At 37.1% G+C, this 20,416-nt stretch overlaps 1 protein-coding gene across 3 annotated transcripts in view; it reads left to right on the plus strand.

Annotated features, from left to right (window-relative positions):
* The window catches only part of si:ch211-207d6.2 (sickle tail protein homolog), a 53,055-nt gene that overhangs the window by 19,501 nt on the left and 13,138 nt on the right, over positions 1-20,416 (plus strand). For 2 of the 3 annotated variants that reach the window (XM_043216932.1, XM_043216938.1), the window contains exons 2-9: positions 5,556-5,836; positions 10,982-11,177; positions 11,861-12,059; positions 12,767-12,860; positions 17,589-18,379; positions 18,845-18,946; positions 19,067-19,107; positions 19,572-19,738. In XM_043216932.1, coding sequence (XP_043072867.1) covers positions 5,556-5,836; positions 10,982-11,177; positions 11,861-12,059; positions 12,767-12,860; positions 17,589-18,379; positions 18,845-18,946; positions 19,067-19,107; positions 19,572-19,738 — 1,871 coding nt within the window. Of the gene's footprint in view, positions 1-5,555; positions 5,837-7,026; positions 7,165-10,981; positions 11,178-11,860; positions 12,060-12,766; positions 12,861-17,588; positions 18,380-18,844; positions 18,947-19,066; positions 19,108-19,571; positions 19,739-20,416 lie in introns of those variants that run through there. The other variant, XM_043216945.1, reaches the window with a different exon arrangement.

The following is a 20,416-nucleotide window of genomic DNA, read 5'->3' on the forward strand; positions in this document are numbered from 1 at the left end:
GACCAATCATATAGCATATCAGAATTGTCAGTTTTATTAAACACTAGATGGCACTCATACATTATATTAAAGACATTCGTAGTAAACCATTTAGTCATCCAATGCCTGATTCCAGGCATTATCTTCTCCATTTGAATATTGTATTGTTGTTTGGAACTTTGTATAACTGAGGATCTGTTCGGACAAGTCAGGAAATCATTCTCAGCAAGTCAGTTGACGGGAATGATGGATGTGATGGTTTTATTTCGTTTACACTGTGTCCCTTCAGTTACGTAACACTTCAGAGCATTTATTACTGGACTATAAATGAATGCCAAACACAGTTTAGGATTTGAAAGATAAAGCAATTCTCCCATAACAGGACAGAGAGGTAAGTATGCAAAGCTGCTTATCATGGTTAGCACAGGCGCCAACACCTATAATGCAAGCGCTGTAGTGAAAACTGATTGAAAGCAAGTCATTAAAAAGTCCCACATTTTATGACTATTCAGTTTTACATAATACTTCAGGATTCTCAACTGAAGACACCACACTGAATACTAATCACAATACACTGCAGTCTAAACAGTCAAGCCATGGCAGATGCTGGCAGACACAAAATACTCTAAGAATGCCAGTTATGTCAAATGCCATAATTAGGACATTCACAATGCCAGCTGATTTGCTGTGAGGAAAGTTTTCCTTGTCACATAAAAAAAAAAACTTTCAGAATCAGAATGGCAAGACAAATAATGGCCTTGCCTGTGTGTCTCATGACTAAGTCTGTTCTGTATTGAAGATGTCAGTTTCACTAACTATTTGTTTACCAACTGACAATTGATATTATTAAATCATATTAATTAATAATAGATACTGTATATAGTATTTTCCAAAAGTCTCTTATGCTCACCAAAGCTGCATTTACTTGATCAAACACTAAGAAAAAAAGTTTATTTATTTATAAGTGTAAGTGTTACATGGACCTTCAGGAATCTAATAAATTATCTAATGAATAAAAAAATGGAAAAAGAAAAAAAAATATTGACATAAATTGAATGCATATTGTAAATATATGAATGTATGCTATCACACTGATCACAGTATTAAGTAGGTGAAGTCTTTGGTAGTTTTGTATTGGTATGTACAGTGGGTACGGGGTAAGTATTCAGGCCCCCTTACATTTTTCACTCTTTGTTATACTGTATTGCAGCCATTTGCTAAATTCATTTAAGTAATTTTTTTTCTTCATTAATGTACACACAGCACCCCATATTGACAGAAAAACACAAAATTGTTGAAATTTTTTTCAGATTTATTAAAAAAGAAAAACTAAAATGTCCTGGATGAACACCTTCGTTCACCTTCCAACAAGACAATGACCCTAAGCACACCGCTAAAATAACGAAGGAGTGGCTTCACAACAAACCTGTGACTGTTCTTGAATGGCCCAGCCAGGGCCCTGACTTAAACCCAATTGAGCATATCTGGAGAGAACTGAAAATGGCTGTCCACCAACGTTTACCATCCAACCGGACAGAACTGGAGAGGATCCCCAAATCCAGGTGTGAAAAGCTTGTTGCATCTTTCCCAAAAAGACTCATGGCTATATTAGATCAAAAGGGTGCTTCTACTATATACTGAGCAAAGGGTCTGGATACTTGGGACCATGTGATTTTCAATTTTTCTTTTTTAATCTGCAAAAATGCCAATTCTGTGTTCTGTCAATATGGGGTGCTGTGTGTACATTGAGGGGAAAAATTAACTTAAATGATTTTAGCAAATGGCTGCAATATAACAAAGAGTGAATAATTAAAGGGGGTCTGAATACTTTCTGTACCCACTGTATGTTGGCCTTATTACACTGGTTATTTTTCATATATGAGAGGAATTTCCTATTTTAGCCGTTATAGCCGTTATGCAGCTATTGCACATTATTCTCTAAGGAAAAGACAATGACTCTTTAATGATCCCATAAATAGTAGATTTCGTGTCTACATTGCATGTGACTGCTATACCGAATTTTCAAGCACACAAATTTTCGCGAAAGAGTCCGTGGAATCAACATTTACCTCATTCTGTGAGGAAAGCAAATACTCATGATGCCAGGACCACAAATCCCAAAACCTCTTGAAATCATCCACGCTTATAGCTTAGTGTGGATGATGAGACATTAGTCAAACACAGTGTGACGTCCTGTGTGTAATGTGTTTAATGTGAAACTTCAGATTAAACGTCAGAGAGAGACTTTCAAATGTGTTTACAAATGGCTAATGCTGTATGGCTGTGCCTCAGCACGTCCAAACCGTAATGCTTAAGTCTTGGAGATACAGGTTTGTCATCCAGTCCCACGTGCATAAACAACATCTGTGAGTGGAGAGAGGATATCCTCTCCATAAAGTGACCTCACATGCTTGGAAAATGACAGACAATGCCTGGATTTTCTCCAGTGGTTGTCTGTTTTACTGAGAAGAGTTTTCCGAGGAAGTGAAAAGGATATAGGGGAAGGTTTTTAATAATCCATACACTTGGAACTGTATAACATTAAAAGACCATTAAGAGGGGAGTTTTACTGGGGGATAAATTGGATGCAAACATAGAAAGTTACCCAGAGGGCTTTGCAAGACCACTGGAGATAATGTTAGCTCATCTTTTGTTCATCTAAAGTAATTAAAAGACAATGAAAACATAATGTAGATGATGAATGGATGGATGAATGGATAGATGGATAGAACTGCTTTAACAATTCTAACAGATTTAATAAACAGCTCACTCTGATACAATTGCCTATAACACAAAATGTAATTTATCGATTGCCTTAGTCTATCTTCTCACAAAGAGCATCACACATTTTTGTTCAAAATATACAATATCATAACGCCCAATCAAAGAATCCTACAAAAAAAATCACAGCTTCCACAGAAAAACTAAGCAGTACAACTATTTTTAACATTTTCAATAACAAGAAATTAATCTTCAGCAACAAATCAGCATATTAAAATATTTTCTGAATGATCATCTGACATTGAAGACTTGCTGTTGAAAATAGTTGTGCCATCAGAGGCATGCATTGCTTTTTAAAATATCATACATTAAAAGAGTAAACTTTTTGTTTTTTATCAAATATTTCACCGTATTACTGTTTTTACTTTATCTTTGATAAAATGTGACTCTGGACCATAACAGAAGTCATAGGCAGCGTGGGGATATTTTTAGCTATAGCCAAAAAAACATTGTATGGGTCAAAATTATTATTATTATTATTATTATTATTTATGCCATGTAAATTAAGTAAAAGTCATGTTCCATGAAGATAATTTGTAAATTTCATATACAGTAAATATATTAAAACATTTTTGATTAGTAATATTCACTGCTAAAGATTTCACATGTACAACTGTAAAGGCGATTTTCTCAATATTTTGATTTATTTGTAATTTTTTAAACGCTCAGATTCCTCAGAATAACTGCAGTAGTATACTGTATCTATCTGTATGTATGATAGCTTTCAGAGGAGTGTGAATGTTTATTTAGTCCAACAAAAAGCAGGCATTCATGCATAATCACAACAGGAACAGCTGGCCATCATCAGTTATCTACAAGCATTCAGCAGCATTAACCGTGGCCTTCCTCTCGGGGGCCATCCAGATGCCTGATGTTGATCACACACACACCAAGCACGTTTTTTCTCAACTGGGTGGTAAAAATATAAGGAACATCGCTTTTCTGGTCAGAAATGAGAAGTGTCTTGCAAAAATGTTTCATTTTTCTTGTAGACTAGTACAGATATCGCTCCATCTCAACATACCTCATTCACAATGTGTGACACTTTCCGCACAAAAATGAGAAAAATGATTTATATTCCCTCATGCAATAGGCTATGTTTTATGGGGAATAAGTGCAAAGACATGCAAACTGGAAACATTTTCATCTTCATCAGTCTGACCCTCTTCAGTCATGCAGACAGTGTCATTTTTCTTTCACAGAGTCTCTGTGAGGAAACAACTCTTTCTGTGTCCATTTTTTTTTAATAAGTGAGCAATGGGAAGATATTTCAGGTCAGGAAAAGTTAAAGGGCTTCAGCAGAACGTTACTAAAGAAAGTTTCACTGAGATGACACCTTAACTGGCCGACAAAGACCAGGCCTGTAGAATAAACCAATATTAAGCACAAATCTCATGACAATTTTTCTGTCTCGGTGCCTGTATTCAGATTTGTACGCTGCAAACTACTGGTCAAAAGAAAGAGCATAAAGTTCCTCTTTTTTTCAGTGAATCTTATCCACAAAGGGAGGACAGCAGAGAATGAATGAGAACATTTCTCCACATACCACAGAATATCTCTTGATGAAAGTTTTCAGATGTCCATATTAAGCATTAAACTTTCCCTAACAAGAAGCCTGAGACTCCAAAATGGCTACCATGAGAAAGGAAATTAAGTGGGATTACTGCCTGTCTCTCATTAGCTTCCCATGATGGAATGTGTCTGTCGTAGCCAATAATGAGGCAATAATTCTTTAAAACTTGTTGGCACAACCCCCCGAACAAAACCTACAGGTTCCACAGATGGAAATTTATTTGCAGAAGTCTTTTTATCTATAGATTTGTTCAGCGGTTGCGATATATCAAGTAGCATGGTACCTTATATTTAACATTATTATAGCTTGTTATGCTGCTATTGTATAAGAATTGTGTTTTATCATATTCGTTTTACGTAGGTCTCTTGAAAAAAATCACTTAAATTTAAAATAATTTAAATATTTATATGTAATCTAATAGTGCCCGTGCAAGCAGTTTTATTTATATACTATTATGCATATTATTTATTAATATATGGAGCTAGAATTTTTTTTTTTACTTTATTTGAAATACCAACATTACTAAATGCATTACCTAACACGAACCATCAATGACCCTTTTAAAGATATATATATTTTTTTTAATATTTGTTCATTTTAGTTAGTAGAAATATAATTATGAACTTTCTTTCATGTTAGTTCACAGTCCGTTAATTAATGTTAACATACACAACTAACAAAAGGAATTCGTGTGTTGAAATGATCATTGACCAATATAAATAAATGAGCGATATTGCTCAATGGTATTAAACATCACTGCTAAGCCTTACCCTTATTTTTAAGTTTTAGTTTTCTCAGTTTGAGTGAACAATAACAACAATGCAAGTGAGTAATAATTCTAAAAGGACACTACAGTATATAAAACTGTGACTCATTGCTTTGTAGAAATGATCCGTGACGCTGTGCAGTGGTTTGACTCCCCACTGGAGGGCCTCAATGGCATGCAGTCAGCCCGGGCTAATAATGAGCCATCACACTGAGTGCCCTGAGACCTCTTTTGGCAAGGTGCAAGCTGTTTATGGGAAACAAATGGCCTGTTTGTAGCTTTGCTTAATAATTGCTCTCTTGGCCAGCAGCTGTCCAACTCTAAACCGGTCATTGCCTTGACTGTGTTGCTTATCACACTAATTAATTGCAGGTCTCAAGCCAAGTACAGCCGCCCACTGAGTGTCCCTATCTAATCTGTATTCCTTTGTATATTTTTTTATGCCTTTAATCAAAGAGCCAGCGAGAAGCAACCAGAGGCTGTGCTCCCATGAGGATGTGGATAGCCACAGCAGAAAACAAAGCAGTGCAGACGAGAGCGAGCAGTCAGACCCCTGGTCCCCTCGCACGGTCCCCAGGAGACACACGGTAGGAGGACCTCGCACTGCTGGGGACGTGATCATCATGCAGTCCTACAACATGGACCACAAGAAAGAGGCCTTTCTTGAGCACCTGAAACAGAAGTATCCCCACCATGCTTCTGTAATTATGGGGCACCAGGAAAGACTCAGAGACCAGGTAAGCTCCGAAATTTTCAAACCATTGTTTGTAAAGACGTTTTCCCCCCGCTTAGGCTAAATTGGGTTTTTAAATATAAGGTCAAATTAAAATTGCAACATCGAAAACAGATGGAAACATAGGCCTATATAACAGCACACAGAAATCGATTGTTTACTATGTAAATTATTATATTTTGTCGTCATAGTCAATTAAACTCCATAACATTTCAGAAAGCCATTGATCCAAACTTTGCAAGAACATCGTTACCTTATTCTGATCTACCCATGTACCAAGTGACTCTTGACAGATTAAGGGACACTGACATTTTTTTATTGCTGCTGGTTTCCGCTTGACATTTTCATTGTATCTTTGTCGGATGGATAAGTTTCAGTGGAGTTAGCTTAGACATAGTTTATTGTATGCTTGAATAAACAAGATGAATTAAAAGCGAAATAAATGTGAATAAATCATTTGACGTAGTCTACACCTAAAATAAATAGCCTAAGTAGGCTAAATTATAGGCTAGGCTATATGTCAGGTAAACATAAAATGTACAGAATGAATGTAATGCCATGCCTACTCCAGATGACTGTGCTCGCGTACGGACAGGCTATCCAAAACGCTAGTATTTCATATACCATAATTAATTACTTTCAAGGGAAGCAGGTGTCTATATAGAAGAACATTCAGCTTAAACGTGTGGCATGGGATGTGAAATAAAGCGCTTTACCTCTGAAGGTTGTTGCGGCGTTACTACCGACAGCGATCTAAAGATTTTAAATGACAGATACGATTATATGTATTTATCACCAATATCATCACCAACAATTGAATACATTCCGATTTCAGTTGAAATATTTTATTTGATCAGTGTACTAGTACTAAAGACAATACTGCAGTTATGAAATAAAGGTTTTCAAAAACTTTCCATTAACTATAGCCTACCTACTGACCAATCGGAGTTCTATATTCAAAAGAGTTGCGTAATATTTTTACATAGACCTGTAAAAATACAACTGTACCTCACCAACTCTTTCAACATTGAATGTCGCTAACTTGTTTTAAGTATTAGTAAACAAGAAGGTGATGGAAAGCCACATTTCGCAAGCACCTGAATTCAATGCGTTTTTGTAGTCCGACGAGTCTTTCAGGTAAGTTCATATAGGTGGGTGTGTCTGTACAGACGCTGATGTCACGGCTGTCGAATATCGCTTCAGTGCAGACAAACTTCTGCAGCGATCCGCATCTACTTTCAGAGACACGCTACGGGATTTGCTATCCACATTTACTGTTTATTTGGAATATGCCTTTAGTGTAAGCAATCAAGGTGGAGGTGTTGCATCAAGGTAGGCTATTGCAAATTCAAATTACAGTTGCTTCGCCAGTCGGTCTGTGTGATCGGTGAGTTTAATTCGTTGAGTAAAGAGAGTTATGTTAAACTAAACGATGAGCTTTTTGGCTAACGAATCAACAAATCCCGCAGTAGCCTAATGAATATGTAAACTGAGGATGTAAACGGAGAAGTCGTCATACTGGTTCTCTTGGATCAAAAAACTTAAAGTTATGCAAATCTGTTTGATATGAGAGTTAGCATATTATGAGATTCTGCTAGAAACAGATTATGAGAAGTTATTGCTTATGGATTTGGATTTCAGTGTTACCATAATACATTGGTTACACTCAAATACATCAATGTAACCAGACAAATACCATGGTATAAGGTACCATGTACCAGCGTCAGATTCTATTGTATGAGATCTGACAGTACTTTGTGTGTGTGTGTGTGCATTTTTCTTCTTCTTTTAACTCAGAATATCACTTGCGCTCCCAATAGCTGGTTTCTTTCAATGCAATGTGTCTGTCTCTTGATTTTTTTTCTTTTCTTCAGCATAGTTTTGGTATGTTTTTTGTGGCTGGGTACAGCCGTGAGTAATATCATATCATGCCCCTGGCACTGAAGAATACTGAAGCCCATCCAGCAGGAGGGAGTGTGTCTTTCATCCTCCTTTCGCCCTTTCGTTCTTTCTTTCTTCAATATTCTCCAGACCCAGAGAGAATGAGGTATGATTTATCTGACCCTGCCAGTGCGTTCAAAGACCTGGCATTAGACCAGCTCAGATGAAGCAAGGTCTGTGGCCATTCATCTGCCTGTGATTAGAGGAGAGTGCAGTGAACCGTGCAAGCTGCTCCCCTCAAGCCCACCCTCATGCTTTAAACTGCTGTTTTCAGGCATCTCTCGATGTCCTGGCTTTCTGCGGGTAACCCTTTCTGACAATGCCCGAGTGTGAGCGTATGTCGGCACTGCTTGCTCATGCATGTGGAATAGGTGTACAATTGATCCCTGGTCTGCAGGGTGCTGTTGGGGCATCTGGATCTAGATAATCAGTTACACTTACAAGTGTTAAGTGCAGCTGCTGTTGACTACTTTTTTTCAGGTTTATTCTTAAGCAATCTTAAAAAATACAATCATTTATTTTGTTTAATCCTCACAATGAAATGTTTAACTTACATTTGCATTATGCATGTCTACAGTGATCCCAGCTGTCATGCCCCATTAATCTGCGCACAGTTTGATGCACTTTTTTTCAAGTGAACATAAAAGCCTATTATTTGCTCTTCCCGCGTCTGTGCACACCGGAGTGATTGTTAGTCGACTCACAATGCAACACCTGTGCAAAGATAACATCTAACTCATATTCATCACCTTCAAGTCTCAGCCTGGACCTTCAGTATGAAAGCTTTTTGGATATGCCTCCTAGTGAATTCCCAGAGCACTGTTTTTTGTCAGTCAGCATAGTTTTTGAGGTTTCTGGTATTGCCTGCATTTTGGGCAAGTGGAGCCACCTCCATTAAAGCCATAGAAAACAATTTGTGCATTCCCTAGGAAGTAATTCAGTGTATGAACGTGAAGATCTGGTGCAAAAAGTGAACCTGAAATCGACCTCTTGTATTCTTAAGGGCCGTTCACACATAATGCATTTTTGCATTCCATTGTGCTGCTTTTCTATTGTTTTTGTATGTAAAGATATTTTAGATAGATGTCTTTGACCACTGGGTTTGTATCTTGTGCCTTTTGTAGTCTCGCTAATGACATGGTGTCCTAAAAGTGCAGTGCCCAAGTTTACAATTCAATTACGTTTCCCAGTGTCTCACATTTTGCATTCCTCAGCACTGCTTTTCATAGCTTTTCTATAAAAACATTCGTTGATGGATGTCTTTGACCGTTCTGTTAATTTTTTTTGCGATGTCTTGTGCATAAAACAGCATTCTAAAAACATGGCTCTCAAGTTGAAATGTCAACTTTTTTATTTTCAAAATTTCATTTTGCATTGTTTTTCTTCAAAAATATGTCAGACGAAAGTGTTTGACAGATTCAGGTACGGTTTACCTGGAACATACTTTTCCATTGTTTTGTATGTAAACATTTGCTAGACAGATGTCTTTGACCGATTCATTTACATATTGCATCTTCTTCTTGCAATTTACGATATCTCCCTCATGACTCAAGTTTTTAACTTTTAAAAAAGTAGTTCAATTTCTCTTTTTTAAGCTCAAAAAACACATTCTGTGTGATTCACCCCTTAGGCTGAACCGGTTATGACCTTCCTCTTTAGTATCAACTTGCATACAGCATGTCATGAAGATTTTTGCATTTTTGCACAGACTACTGTCAGCAAAGATCCTCCCAAAGGTACAACAGTATTTTTTTCAATTTGCATAACATAAGACCTCAGAATCGAAAGTGTCTCCGAGTGAGACTTTGGCTAGCACAATGGAGCATTGTTCGGTCAAAAACACGTTTAGAGCTCAAACTAATCTGTAGGGATACAAACTTTATAAAATGTACGAAATAATGGTTTGATTTAAATATAGTGCTGAAAAGGTGTTTACAGAAATGACTCGAGACGCTTTCGGAAATGCCTGCGTCAAATGTGGAGTCTAAGGTGTAATTGTGTGCTTCTGTCCTGACCTCATAATTGCATTGTCACCAAAACCACAGTGGAAAATGAAGCAGCGCGGTATTGAAGGATTAAGTTCCTTGGGGTCATGCAGGGTGGTAATCTGGCAGGCTAGCATGTCAGAGCAGGTCAGTGTGCGTGCTGCCGTTACAATGAGACGCAGTCTGACTCACTATCTGTGGCATTCTGCATGTCGCTTCTTTCTGTTGCTGAGAATGGAGAAATGACTTCGAGCCTCGGGTTAATGCCCGTCCTCTGAGAACATATACACCATGTATGTCTGCTGTCTGTATAGGCCCTAAAGGTGTTATTGAGAAGACAACCGCGTAGATGCAGTATGGTCTTTGAATATAAATAGGCTACAAAGGATAATGTCTGTGCCAGAGCACACTAATTGGTCTTTGTGCGTTTACTGCTTTTGCGTTACTGGAGATAAATCACTCCATTTTCTTTTTTAATGCGAGCTAAATTATAGGACTGAGCCGTAATTGACTTCAAGACGTGTTGACGATTTTATGTCCACGCGTCTTTAAACAGAAAAGGAGTAAGATGACTACCATACCTTCTTTTTATTTGGTAGTCACCCTTGTCATCAGTAGTTGTGTTTAGTTAATCTATTTTAGGCACATATAAATGAATAATAAATGAAAAAATTTAATGACACATTTTTTGTTTTGTTTTTTTGTTCTTTCGGGTATTGATTGTTTACTGGATAGAGCTGTGTCTGTCTATTTAGTATTTCTCCACAGTTCTTCTCCGACCTTTCTGTGGCCTTTTATTGAGCATTAAAGTTTATGAGGGTACAACACTGTTCGCATCTTGACATTCAGAATGCACCGTTAATAAACGTATAAATCTTTTCCAAATGTTCACCAGTTCAGATGCTCCCTTACTGTGTGTAAGCTAAAACTGAAATCATTAAGTGAAATAGAGATTAAATAAAATAAAATGTAAATATTAAATTAAAAAAAGCAAAAACATTATGAATGTTGACTTGGTGATGCTGCCTTGCCTGTGAAATAAAATAAACAAAAATTAAAATGTAAAATAAATCTTTCAAAATTAAATATTAAATAATAAATACAATAAATAATACTAAAATAGCATAGGGTTGAATTAGACAAAAATATTGTCTTTTGTAAAGTGCTTGACGTTAGATGTACCTCTGAATGATCTTCTTTGATAATTTTGTATTGTCTTGTAGATCAGGAGTTCTGGGCACAGTGTAACCCCTCAGTCTGCTCTAGGGGAGCCAGGGGAGCATCTCTCTTTGGCCTCTCTTGAGTCTTTGGAGGCCATGTCGGAGGGAGAAGCCCCCTCCGCCTTCACCCGAGGCAGCCGCTCCCGAGCGAGCCTCCCCGTGGTCAAGTCAAATAACCAAACCAAGGACAGGTCATTAGGTAAAGTGCCAACTCGCTGTTTTTGAGTGGGTGTGATACTGATTTATTTGTCCTTCCCACTTTATTGTCACTATGTATTTTGAAGTAATATTAATGAGGTTACAAATCAATTTCTTAAAATTAAGGCAAGGTTGATGTTAGTCAGATAAATAGGAGAATGTTTATTGCACATTTAAAGGGATCTATAAATTCTCGTCGATATTTTAAACGCAATATTCAAATATTATAATAGAATTCTAATTAAACAATTTATAGATTTCTTTCTTAGAGTGCTGGGCATTCTTTCACTTTTAATTGGTACGTTTATTAATGTATGTATGCTTAATTTTTAATAAAAGCTCTGTATCTGTTCATACATCTGGATCATGTTTTGCAGCTAGAGCGGAAAATGGTACATTTTGTTCCAAATATCTCAAGTTAAATGGCAAGAAAATGCTTACACTGCATTCCTCCCATGAAGACCCCATTTGGGCTGTCTCAAGAGAATCACTTAATGAAGGGTCTGGGACAGAATGCCGTTGTCACCATTTACCATTGGTACCCTTGTTAGCCTATATGCTGCACTACATGCATTTAAGATATATATTTACACAGCTTTTAGTCATTCCATACTTAATTCACCTCCAAAATACTGCAGAAATCCCTGTGCTAGTATTAATCTCTTTTATGTGCTTTATATTTAGGTGTCCTCTACCTGCAGTATGGAGAAGAGACTAAACAGATTCGAATGCCCAATGAGGTGACGGGTGCAGACACCATCAAGGCTCTGTTTGTCAGTGCCTTCCCTCAGCACCTCACTATGAAGACACTGGAGTCCCCCAGCGTGGCTATTTACATCAAAGATGACATGAGGAATATGTACTACGAGTTGACTGATGTCAGGTGTGTGTCTCCTGTTGTGAATTATATCATGAATTTAAAAATGTAACAAATTACAAAATATTAGATGCTAAATATCGCAAAAAATATCACAGCTTTCCCTTTTACAGTGTGCTTGGATTTAAGTACAGAAAATTGCAGTGATTTTTTTTAAGTGCATTCAAACTGTTGGGTGACTCCCTTTTCCACACCCTACTCTTCGCTGGCCTGCGGCTTCCTAACAAGTCAGCAGGAATAGAAAGAGAGCATGATCAATCTGTGTGTGTGTGTGTGTGTGTTATTCGGCACAGGATGGGTTTGGCTTTTTTAACAAGCGTTATAGTTATGAGGAAGGAGCTTGTGTTGACACGCTTCTAACCTTTGTGTCGCTATGAGCTGCAGCTTATTGTAGTAACGCTCTGTTCTGCCTCATTGAACCTGAATTTTCAAGTTTTATTTACACCACAACACTTTGGACTTCACATCCTGTTTACAAGCAATGTTTCTTGAGAATCAAATCAGCATATTAGAATGATTTCTAAAGGATCAAGTGATACTGAAGATTGGAGTTATGAGTAATGGAGTAATTAATAATATTTTACAATATTCCTCATTTTAGTGTATTTTTGATCAAATTAATGCAACCTTGGCAAATAAATGGGACTTCAAAACTGTTTTAAAAACGTACTTCCCAACAGCCTTTATAAATATAAAATATGTTTTCTTTGCAGGAACATTACGTCACAGTCTTGCCTGAAAGTGTATCACAAAGACCCAGCCCAGGCTTTTAATCACAATGCAAGAGCCAATAATGGAGAAATTAGGGTGAGTGACAAGAGTGTGCCTGCAACATCACTGAACTGTCCCATTATTATAAGCCATGTTCAACTCAAAATCCAACCTGGTCTCCTAAAAATAAGTACCACTGTGCACTCTATGTGCAACACTGTTTTGTATCTGCCTTACTGCATGTTTCACTGCAGTTTCAAAGAGAAATGTCTACTCAGTGCTGCTAAAACACAGGTTCAATATGTGAACCCTGGCACATTTTTATTACATTGATATATGAATGTATTATGGCGGTTGAGAATTGAAATGTCAGTGGATTGTTGCTAAAAGTTAATGCTCTATCATGCTATCTATTATTAATATTAATATTGTTTAGAAGTCATAACCATAAAAGGTACTGGAGTTTTACTGCCTCTAGTGTTCATTTCTTTTGGAAACTAATATATACTTCTTGGAGTCTCGCTAAAAAGTGCACCGAGGTACATTTATGCCATGAGACCAGGTAGCAAAAATCATTAACTGAAAAAGCTCTTTTGCTTTTCAACACTATTTGCAGCTGGTGTTGACAGGTGGCGAGACCCTGAAGCTCTGCGTCCGTCTTTTAAAGCTCAGAATTTGAAGTGAATTCTTGCCACACCTATTCATTTTCAGGCCCACTGATTGGTCTACCCACTGTTGCGCAATTATGCACAATCACCTTTAGCAAAACAGGTTAGCTCAGCTGAGATCTTTAACTGTATGTCTAAGACACAATAGTATTCGCCACTCTACGCTAAAGTAATTTGTCATCAGGAATGTATAATTCAGCATTATGGCAGCGTCTCTGGAGACCAATAAAGCTGAAAATAAATTTTAAAAGCCAAACAATGCCTGTTCCTTATCTCATTATGCAACAAATGGAATCTGATTTGATCAGCAGATTTAATTGGAGCTGAACATCTTGCTTTCTAATCAAACCCATCTGCTTTCCATGAAACCATGCATATGAATGGCTTATGATATTAACCTACAAATGTACAGTAGGATAATGTTATTAATGTTTAATACCACTTTAGCTGCTAGATGCAGTTTTGAAATGCAAAACAGTACATAAAAAAACATTTCAGGCCAGAAATTTACTGACAGCGTACTATCTCTAGCAGGATGAGTTACACATTTAGTAGCTGTTCTGCTGTGGTGTAATTTGCTTTATCTAATTATATAAGCACTTCTGGAGAAGACTGCACTGTCTCCAGCTATCTCATCCATATCTTGAGTTCATTGGGCCATGGAGGATTGGGAAAAGGATAATTCAAAGCCAGGGCTGAAATTCCTGGGCCGGGTGTGGAGATGAACTGAGGTCAAGCTCTCAGGAGAGCACAGCAGCGGATGCGTCTGACCTTGTAGTTCTCAGCTCTAATGAGAGTGCAGAAGGGACCAGCTCCTGTCTGCACCACCACACCACCCACAACGCAAGCCGCCCGCTGTTTAGCTAGGCTTATGTGTTCTTTAACACAACATCTAGAATGAAAAACAGTAACTAGATGATACACAGCACACAATAGAACACTCACGCTTTAAACACAGTGCAACTAACTGGATTTTGTTTTTTTTTAAATGTTTTCTTGAGCATAGTTTGTTCAGAGAAATGAATCTAGACTAGGGTGTGCGAAACTGCATGTTTGCAAAATTGACTAATCAGCTGTTGGTCTAAACAACCAGTCCACTTGTAAGCCATCTATAATTTGGCCGGCTCAAGGTTATGTCCACCTGACTCCATTCGAGTTTATTTTTTAAATATATATAGTTATTAATATCTGTATTGTTAGTGTTACAGAAAATGTCATTAATTAAAACAAAGCTGAAATGAAATATACACATCAGACAGATATCTTTGTAAATTTATAAACTTAAATGAAAATGAGAAATGTTGCCTAATTGCTATTCAAAGTGTGGAAACCCGAGGCATTGCTCGCAGTAGGCGAATTGAAGAAAGAAATTCATTACATTTCATTAATTTGTTTTATGAGTGATGCATTGTTGCCTGGAGCAACAATGGTTTAAAGGAGATGAATTTATAAATTGTTTAACAGAGTTTTAGCGTCATGTTACATTTTGCACATTAAAGCTAAAACAAAAAATTCCAAATTTAGTATATTATAGTATATTAAAACTAAAAAACTAGTCAAACTCACAAATCACTGACTAGTTCCTACACACCTGTTCCATTTTCCTGTTCTTCACAGCTGGAATAACCAACCTGCCACTCCCATTTTATCTCTACACAGTGTGTTTGCATGTCTCAGTTTGAGTTCATTGGACAATAAAATCTGTGCAAAAACACTGCACTCTGCCCACGTGTTGTGGTATTGGGAAACCCTCTTCCACCTAAACCAAATTTTAGATTAGTGGGATGATAGGAACTAGAAAAACAAATGGATGTGTAAAACAAATCCTCTGAGAGCGTGAGAAAGCAAACACGCATGCATAGACACGTTTGTTGATGCGATGCACTTATTTTGAAGGATTGCAAAAATAGACCCATTTTCTGTATTTTTTGGGCCTGATGATATACTGGCCTTTCATTTTAGCTGTTTATCAACGCCGCAAATCTCTTGAACGTTGAAGCTTGTCCTTCATACACGTAATTTACAGAGCCGTGTACAGCGGTGCTCTGCGAATTAGCTTTCTCAGGTGCTTTGGATCACTCCTGACATTTGGCAAACTAAGGTCCCACAGATTTTTTACGTTTAAACAAGCATGTCTGTAGTACATTTGGTTCCTGTGGTTGCATGAGAAATATTAAAACTAATTTAAGGGAGGTCTTTATGTCCCCATTGAAAGAAGACACCTATTTTGAGCTTAGATAATACAATAATGGAACGATGGCTGCACCTGTTTAAACATGTCTGACTCAGTTTGGGTTGTCATTCGTGAGAACCTGGTCTATTACTAAAAGCGAGCTTCTTTAAAGAAATGTTTAAGAAGCAATGACAGACAGACTTAACTCTTAGGTATTTTATTTGAAGCATCTTGCATTGTCTTGTCATTCATTTGATACAGTTTTCAGGATACGCATTCAGCCAAATCATCAACCAAATACATTAAGTGCAATTATAATTTTCTGGGTTTCTCTTATTAATGCGGTCTGAAACTAGACCTGACGATATAAGAACAGGTTTGGAGATTGTTGTTCATCTTTAGGCTAATTCAGAGGGTGTTGCCGTACACACACGCTCTGTCTTTGGGCTTTATTATTGTACACTTATGTATGACCACTGTACAAAGACAGGTTTGGGCAGGGCTGTTGTCTGTGCTTTAGCACTGGTTCCATCTTTTTGTTCATATCTGTGCACTTATCTAAACATAAATCATATCAACACAGCCGTACAATAAAATGTTGTTTTTAGGTTCCTGCTTCGAAAACTTTTCTGTGAAGATTAATCATTTTCCTGACAAATATACAATAAAAAGCTCCTTTTCATTAAATTCAAAGATCTTTTTCATATTCATTGACCTTCATTGAGGGTTGTTTACCGGCTGTTTTTAACTGGTGGGATGGTGTTTTGAATAACATGGTCACGAACAGCCAGAGGAAAGAAAAAATAATGCAATCTAAATAAGAAAATGCAACTGACCAAATAATCTTGCACAAAATGCATAGCTTATCAGCTTTCAAAAGGGAGCGGAAAATGTTTTCTATACGTTTTGTTACTGGCATCAAAGGTTGTGTGAACAGTTAAACTCTACACTATTTTGGTACAAATATATCTGTCGCTTTGTTGAAACAAAAACATGCAAAAAGCCAGTAGTACAAATCTAAAATAAAACAATTGTATAAATAATAAGATAAAAAGCACCAATCATGAATAAGTGCAATGAATAAATATATTAGTCATGCATAAAAATTTTAGAAACAAAAATGTTGGGACTTTCAGTTTCAGCCAAAATATAGTACTTTTAAATATAAGGGCCTTAAAATTTTCCGAGGGCATTTTGAGCATGTCGGTACCTATTTTGTGCTCAAAACATAGATATGCTACAACAAAAAAAACAGGTCATTTCATTTATAAACAGAGAATATGACACCCAGAACAATTAAATTATTTCAGTTTTCAGCTCAATGGAAGTTTGTAATTTGGGTTGTGGTTAAAAAGTTAAAAACAAAGAAATTATCATGAGCTGGGTTTGACTCCTTCCTTCCTTTCTAGCTCTTGTTCTGCTATCTTAGACTCTAGCTGTTCGCTATCACATTCGACTCTCACCGCAGACAATAAATCCTTTGATTGACTTGCCTTTGCCTTTGGGTCCCGTTACTTGTGACATAAGTAAATAGTAATGAAATTTATATTTACTTTTAATAATAGATAATAATGAGTTTTATTGTTTGATTTTTATGGACATTTTTATTGCTGCTTTGTCCGGATGCCACTTGATGTAGCAAAACGAGTTTATAACCATTACTTCACATTTTTTCCTTTTTATCCTCCAAAAACCTGTTTGGTAACATTTTAATTAAATCCTTTATGTATAATGCATTATTAAAATTCTTCTAATGCATTAATTATGAATTATACACTATGCATTTTAAATTTGGTTATAATTATTTGCCACAAGATATAATGTATTACAATGCACATTATAAATAATTACAACGCATTATATTCTTTAATAACCCTTTATAATGCACTATACACAAAGACTTTAAGTAAATTGTTACCACCTTGTTTTATAGCCTAAATTCTCTTTAAAATGCAAAATATGCTTTTTTCGTTCTATCCCTAGATCACAAGAGAGCGGCTCTACAGCGGCAGACAGCAGCCTGGAGGCCAAAGCCCAGTGCACACTCTGCCTCACAGTCCCATACATTCAGTCCAGGGCTCTATGTCTCCTCCTACACCTCGCTCCATGCCCTCATCTCCTTCCAGGATCCCTTTCGGTCACTCTGTTGCCATGCCCGGTGGCGCCACCTTACCCAGGGACCGCATGTCCAACGCGCCCCCAAGTCGTTCCATCACACCGTGCTCCAGTGCCATCCTGGAGCGACGAGACGTGAAACCAGATGAGGATCTGAGCAGCAAGAGCACTCCTTTGTATCCAGAAGCATACGGTTCACCTGAGGCCAGGCTCAGCGTTGCCTCATCGCAAGGCAGCCATACTGGAGACGTCCCGGATGGGGCAGCCTACATCCAGCACCGCTCCACTATCAAGTCTGTAGGTGCGTACACAGATGGCCAGGATCTGCAGCACTCTCTCTACAGACAGAAATCTCGCAAGTACAGTGAGAGTCAGCTCGCCTCCATGGGCTCCAAAACGCCGCCTGCCTCTCCTCACAGGGTCAATGAGGTCAGAATGATCGACATGCTCCCAGGCCAGAACTCCCACATGGCCTCACAAGGTGTGGCAGCGGAAAGAGCGTCACCTGTGAGAAGATCTTTCCGCAAGGACAGTAATGGGGCCGTGGAGGTGGCGACCAGGGTGAGAGGCAATGTGGCCTCCCCTGTTTTTGCCGACCTTCCACCCAGTCACGGAGAGAGGCCTTTTCAAGGACACGTGGCAGCTGGAGATCCTCAGAGGTGAGGCTTTTTAAATTCCCAGAAGCTTGCTTTGTTGTGATACAACACAAAATGTCTTTCAGGCACACGGTGCTAATGTATATATTGTTTTCTGTTATATTAAAACAAGAACACTGCGATAATACCTCATTTCCATTTCTTCTGAAGTTGTTTTTTGTTCAAATAGTGCATAAGTAATTAAGAGCTGATGGGGAAAACAACAAAATAGTCATGTTGTGTAATTGAGAAAAGGGCAAGTGTTCCTCTGGGCAAAGCCCAAAATTTATATGTATACACTGCCAGGCCTTGAATATCAAAGTTCATCACAGTTTTGCCCTCAGGAAAAGAGAAAGGCGATATAATTTGCTGGTTCGCCCTTTAGCATTGTTTAATTCTCCTTTGATTTGATTGAAGTTGAACAGTATGTGTATTAAATTATGAAATTATCTCTTTATTGAAGTGAGTCATGTGACCTTTGTTTTGCAGTGAAAGAATAAAGGCAATGGAGCAGCAGATAGCCAGTCTTACTGGACTCGTTCAACACGCTCTCATGAAAGGGCCAAATACAAGTGCCAAAGAGACTTCCAGGTGGATGTTCACACAAACATTTAATGAGTTTTAAAAATAGCATGAATCGCATTTGTATCAGTATAATGTGAAGATTAAAACAGCATAATGAAATGCAGAATGTTTTGTCTTTCTCTATAGTGAAAAACCAGTAAAGATGGCTTCTCCGTCACAGAATGGTGGTCAGTAAATTTTCAATTATTTATTATAGTCAGAGGTGGAAAGTAACTAATTACAAATACTTTCGTTACAGTACTTGAGTACATTTTACAATTTTTCTACTTTCTTGAGTATAATTAAATCGTGGTACTTTTACTTGAGTAAAACAACACTAAAGCATTCAAGGCTAAATTTATTTGTCACCAAAAGAAAAAAAAAAAGACAAAGGTGCCGATGGAGAACACAGCGAACTGGCGTTTGACAGGCACTGTTCAAACTGCTGGGATGGAGTTCTGTGCTTCAGCCAATAGCAGACAGGTCTGACTTGGATGCAAAACCAATCAAAACTCTTTCCACCACTGATTATAGTAACGCTTGCTTTACCGTAATTTTTTTTTGGTGAATCATGGATCTGAATTAAATCTTAATTTAACCATGTTTTGTTGTTATCAGTGTAATAACATCATAAATTGGTGTTTTTGTGCAGGCGTCTGTACTATAATATCATCTGAAGACCCAGTTGTGCAGACAGACATTATTTCAGCACAGGTTCAGCTTCCTGTCAGAGACCCTGCTATATGCTCAGTCCTCTCTACCTTCAGGAGAAACGTCTCTGACCTCAGACTGCAGCTCCATCAACTCAAACAGATGCAGGTACACATGAAATTCAAACTGAACTGAGGTTCTGTCCAGGACATCTACTCTTTTTAAATGCTTTTCCTAAAAGAAGTGCTGTCAAATGATTAATCGCGATTAATCACATCCAAAATAAATGTTTTGCTTACATAATATATGTATGTGTGCTGTGTATATTTATTATTTATATATAAGCACACACAGATGCATGCATATATTTCAGAAAAAAAATATGTTTATATATTTATTTGTAAAATAAATTTTAAGAATATAACTACAGACATGTAAATACATATAAATATTTTCAAAATATGTAATGCATGTGTGTGTATTTATATATACAATAAGTATACACAGAACACATACATATATTATGCAAACAAAAATTTTGAATGAGATTAATTGCAATTAATAGTTTGACAGCACTACTTAAAATATTATGTTTTATAATTATAGATGTTAGCGCTGTCAGTCAAATAAAAAAATATTTTGCAATAGTTATGCAAGAATTCTTCACATATTTCACTTCTGAATAATACAGTAATGTTCAGACATTTGGGACATTAAGATTTAAAAACAAGAAATTAATACTTTTATTCATAAACAATCCATTAAATTGATCAAAGTAAAGTCATTTATTATTATTGTTGTTGTTGTTAATATTACCAAAAATTCAGAATCCTGAAAAGAATCAGC

Source organism: Puntigrus tetrazona, chromosome 2, assembly GCF_018831695.1.
Source record: "Puntigrus tetrazona isolate hp1 chromosome 2, ASM1883169v1, whole genome shotgun sequence".
Taxonomy (NCBI): Eukaryota; Metazoa; Chordata; class Actinopteri; order Cypriniformes; family Cyprinidae; genus Puntigrus; species Puntigrus tetrazona.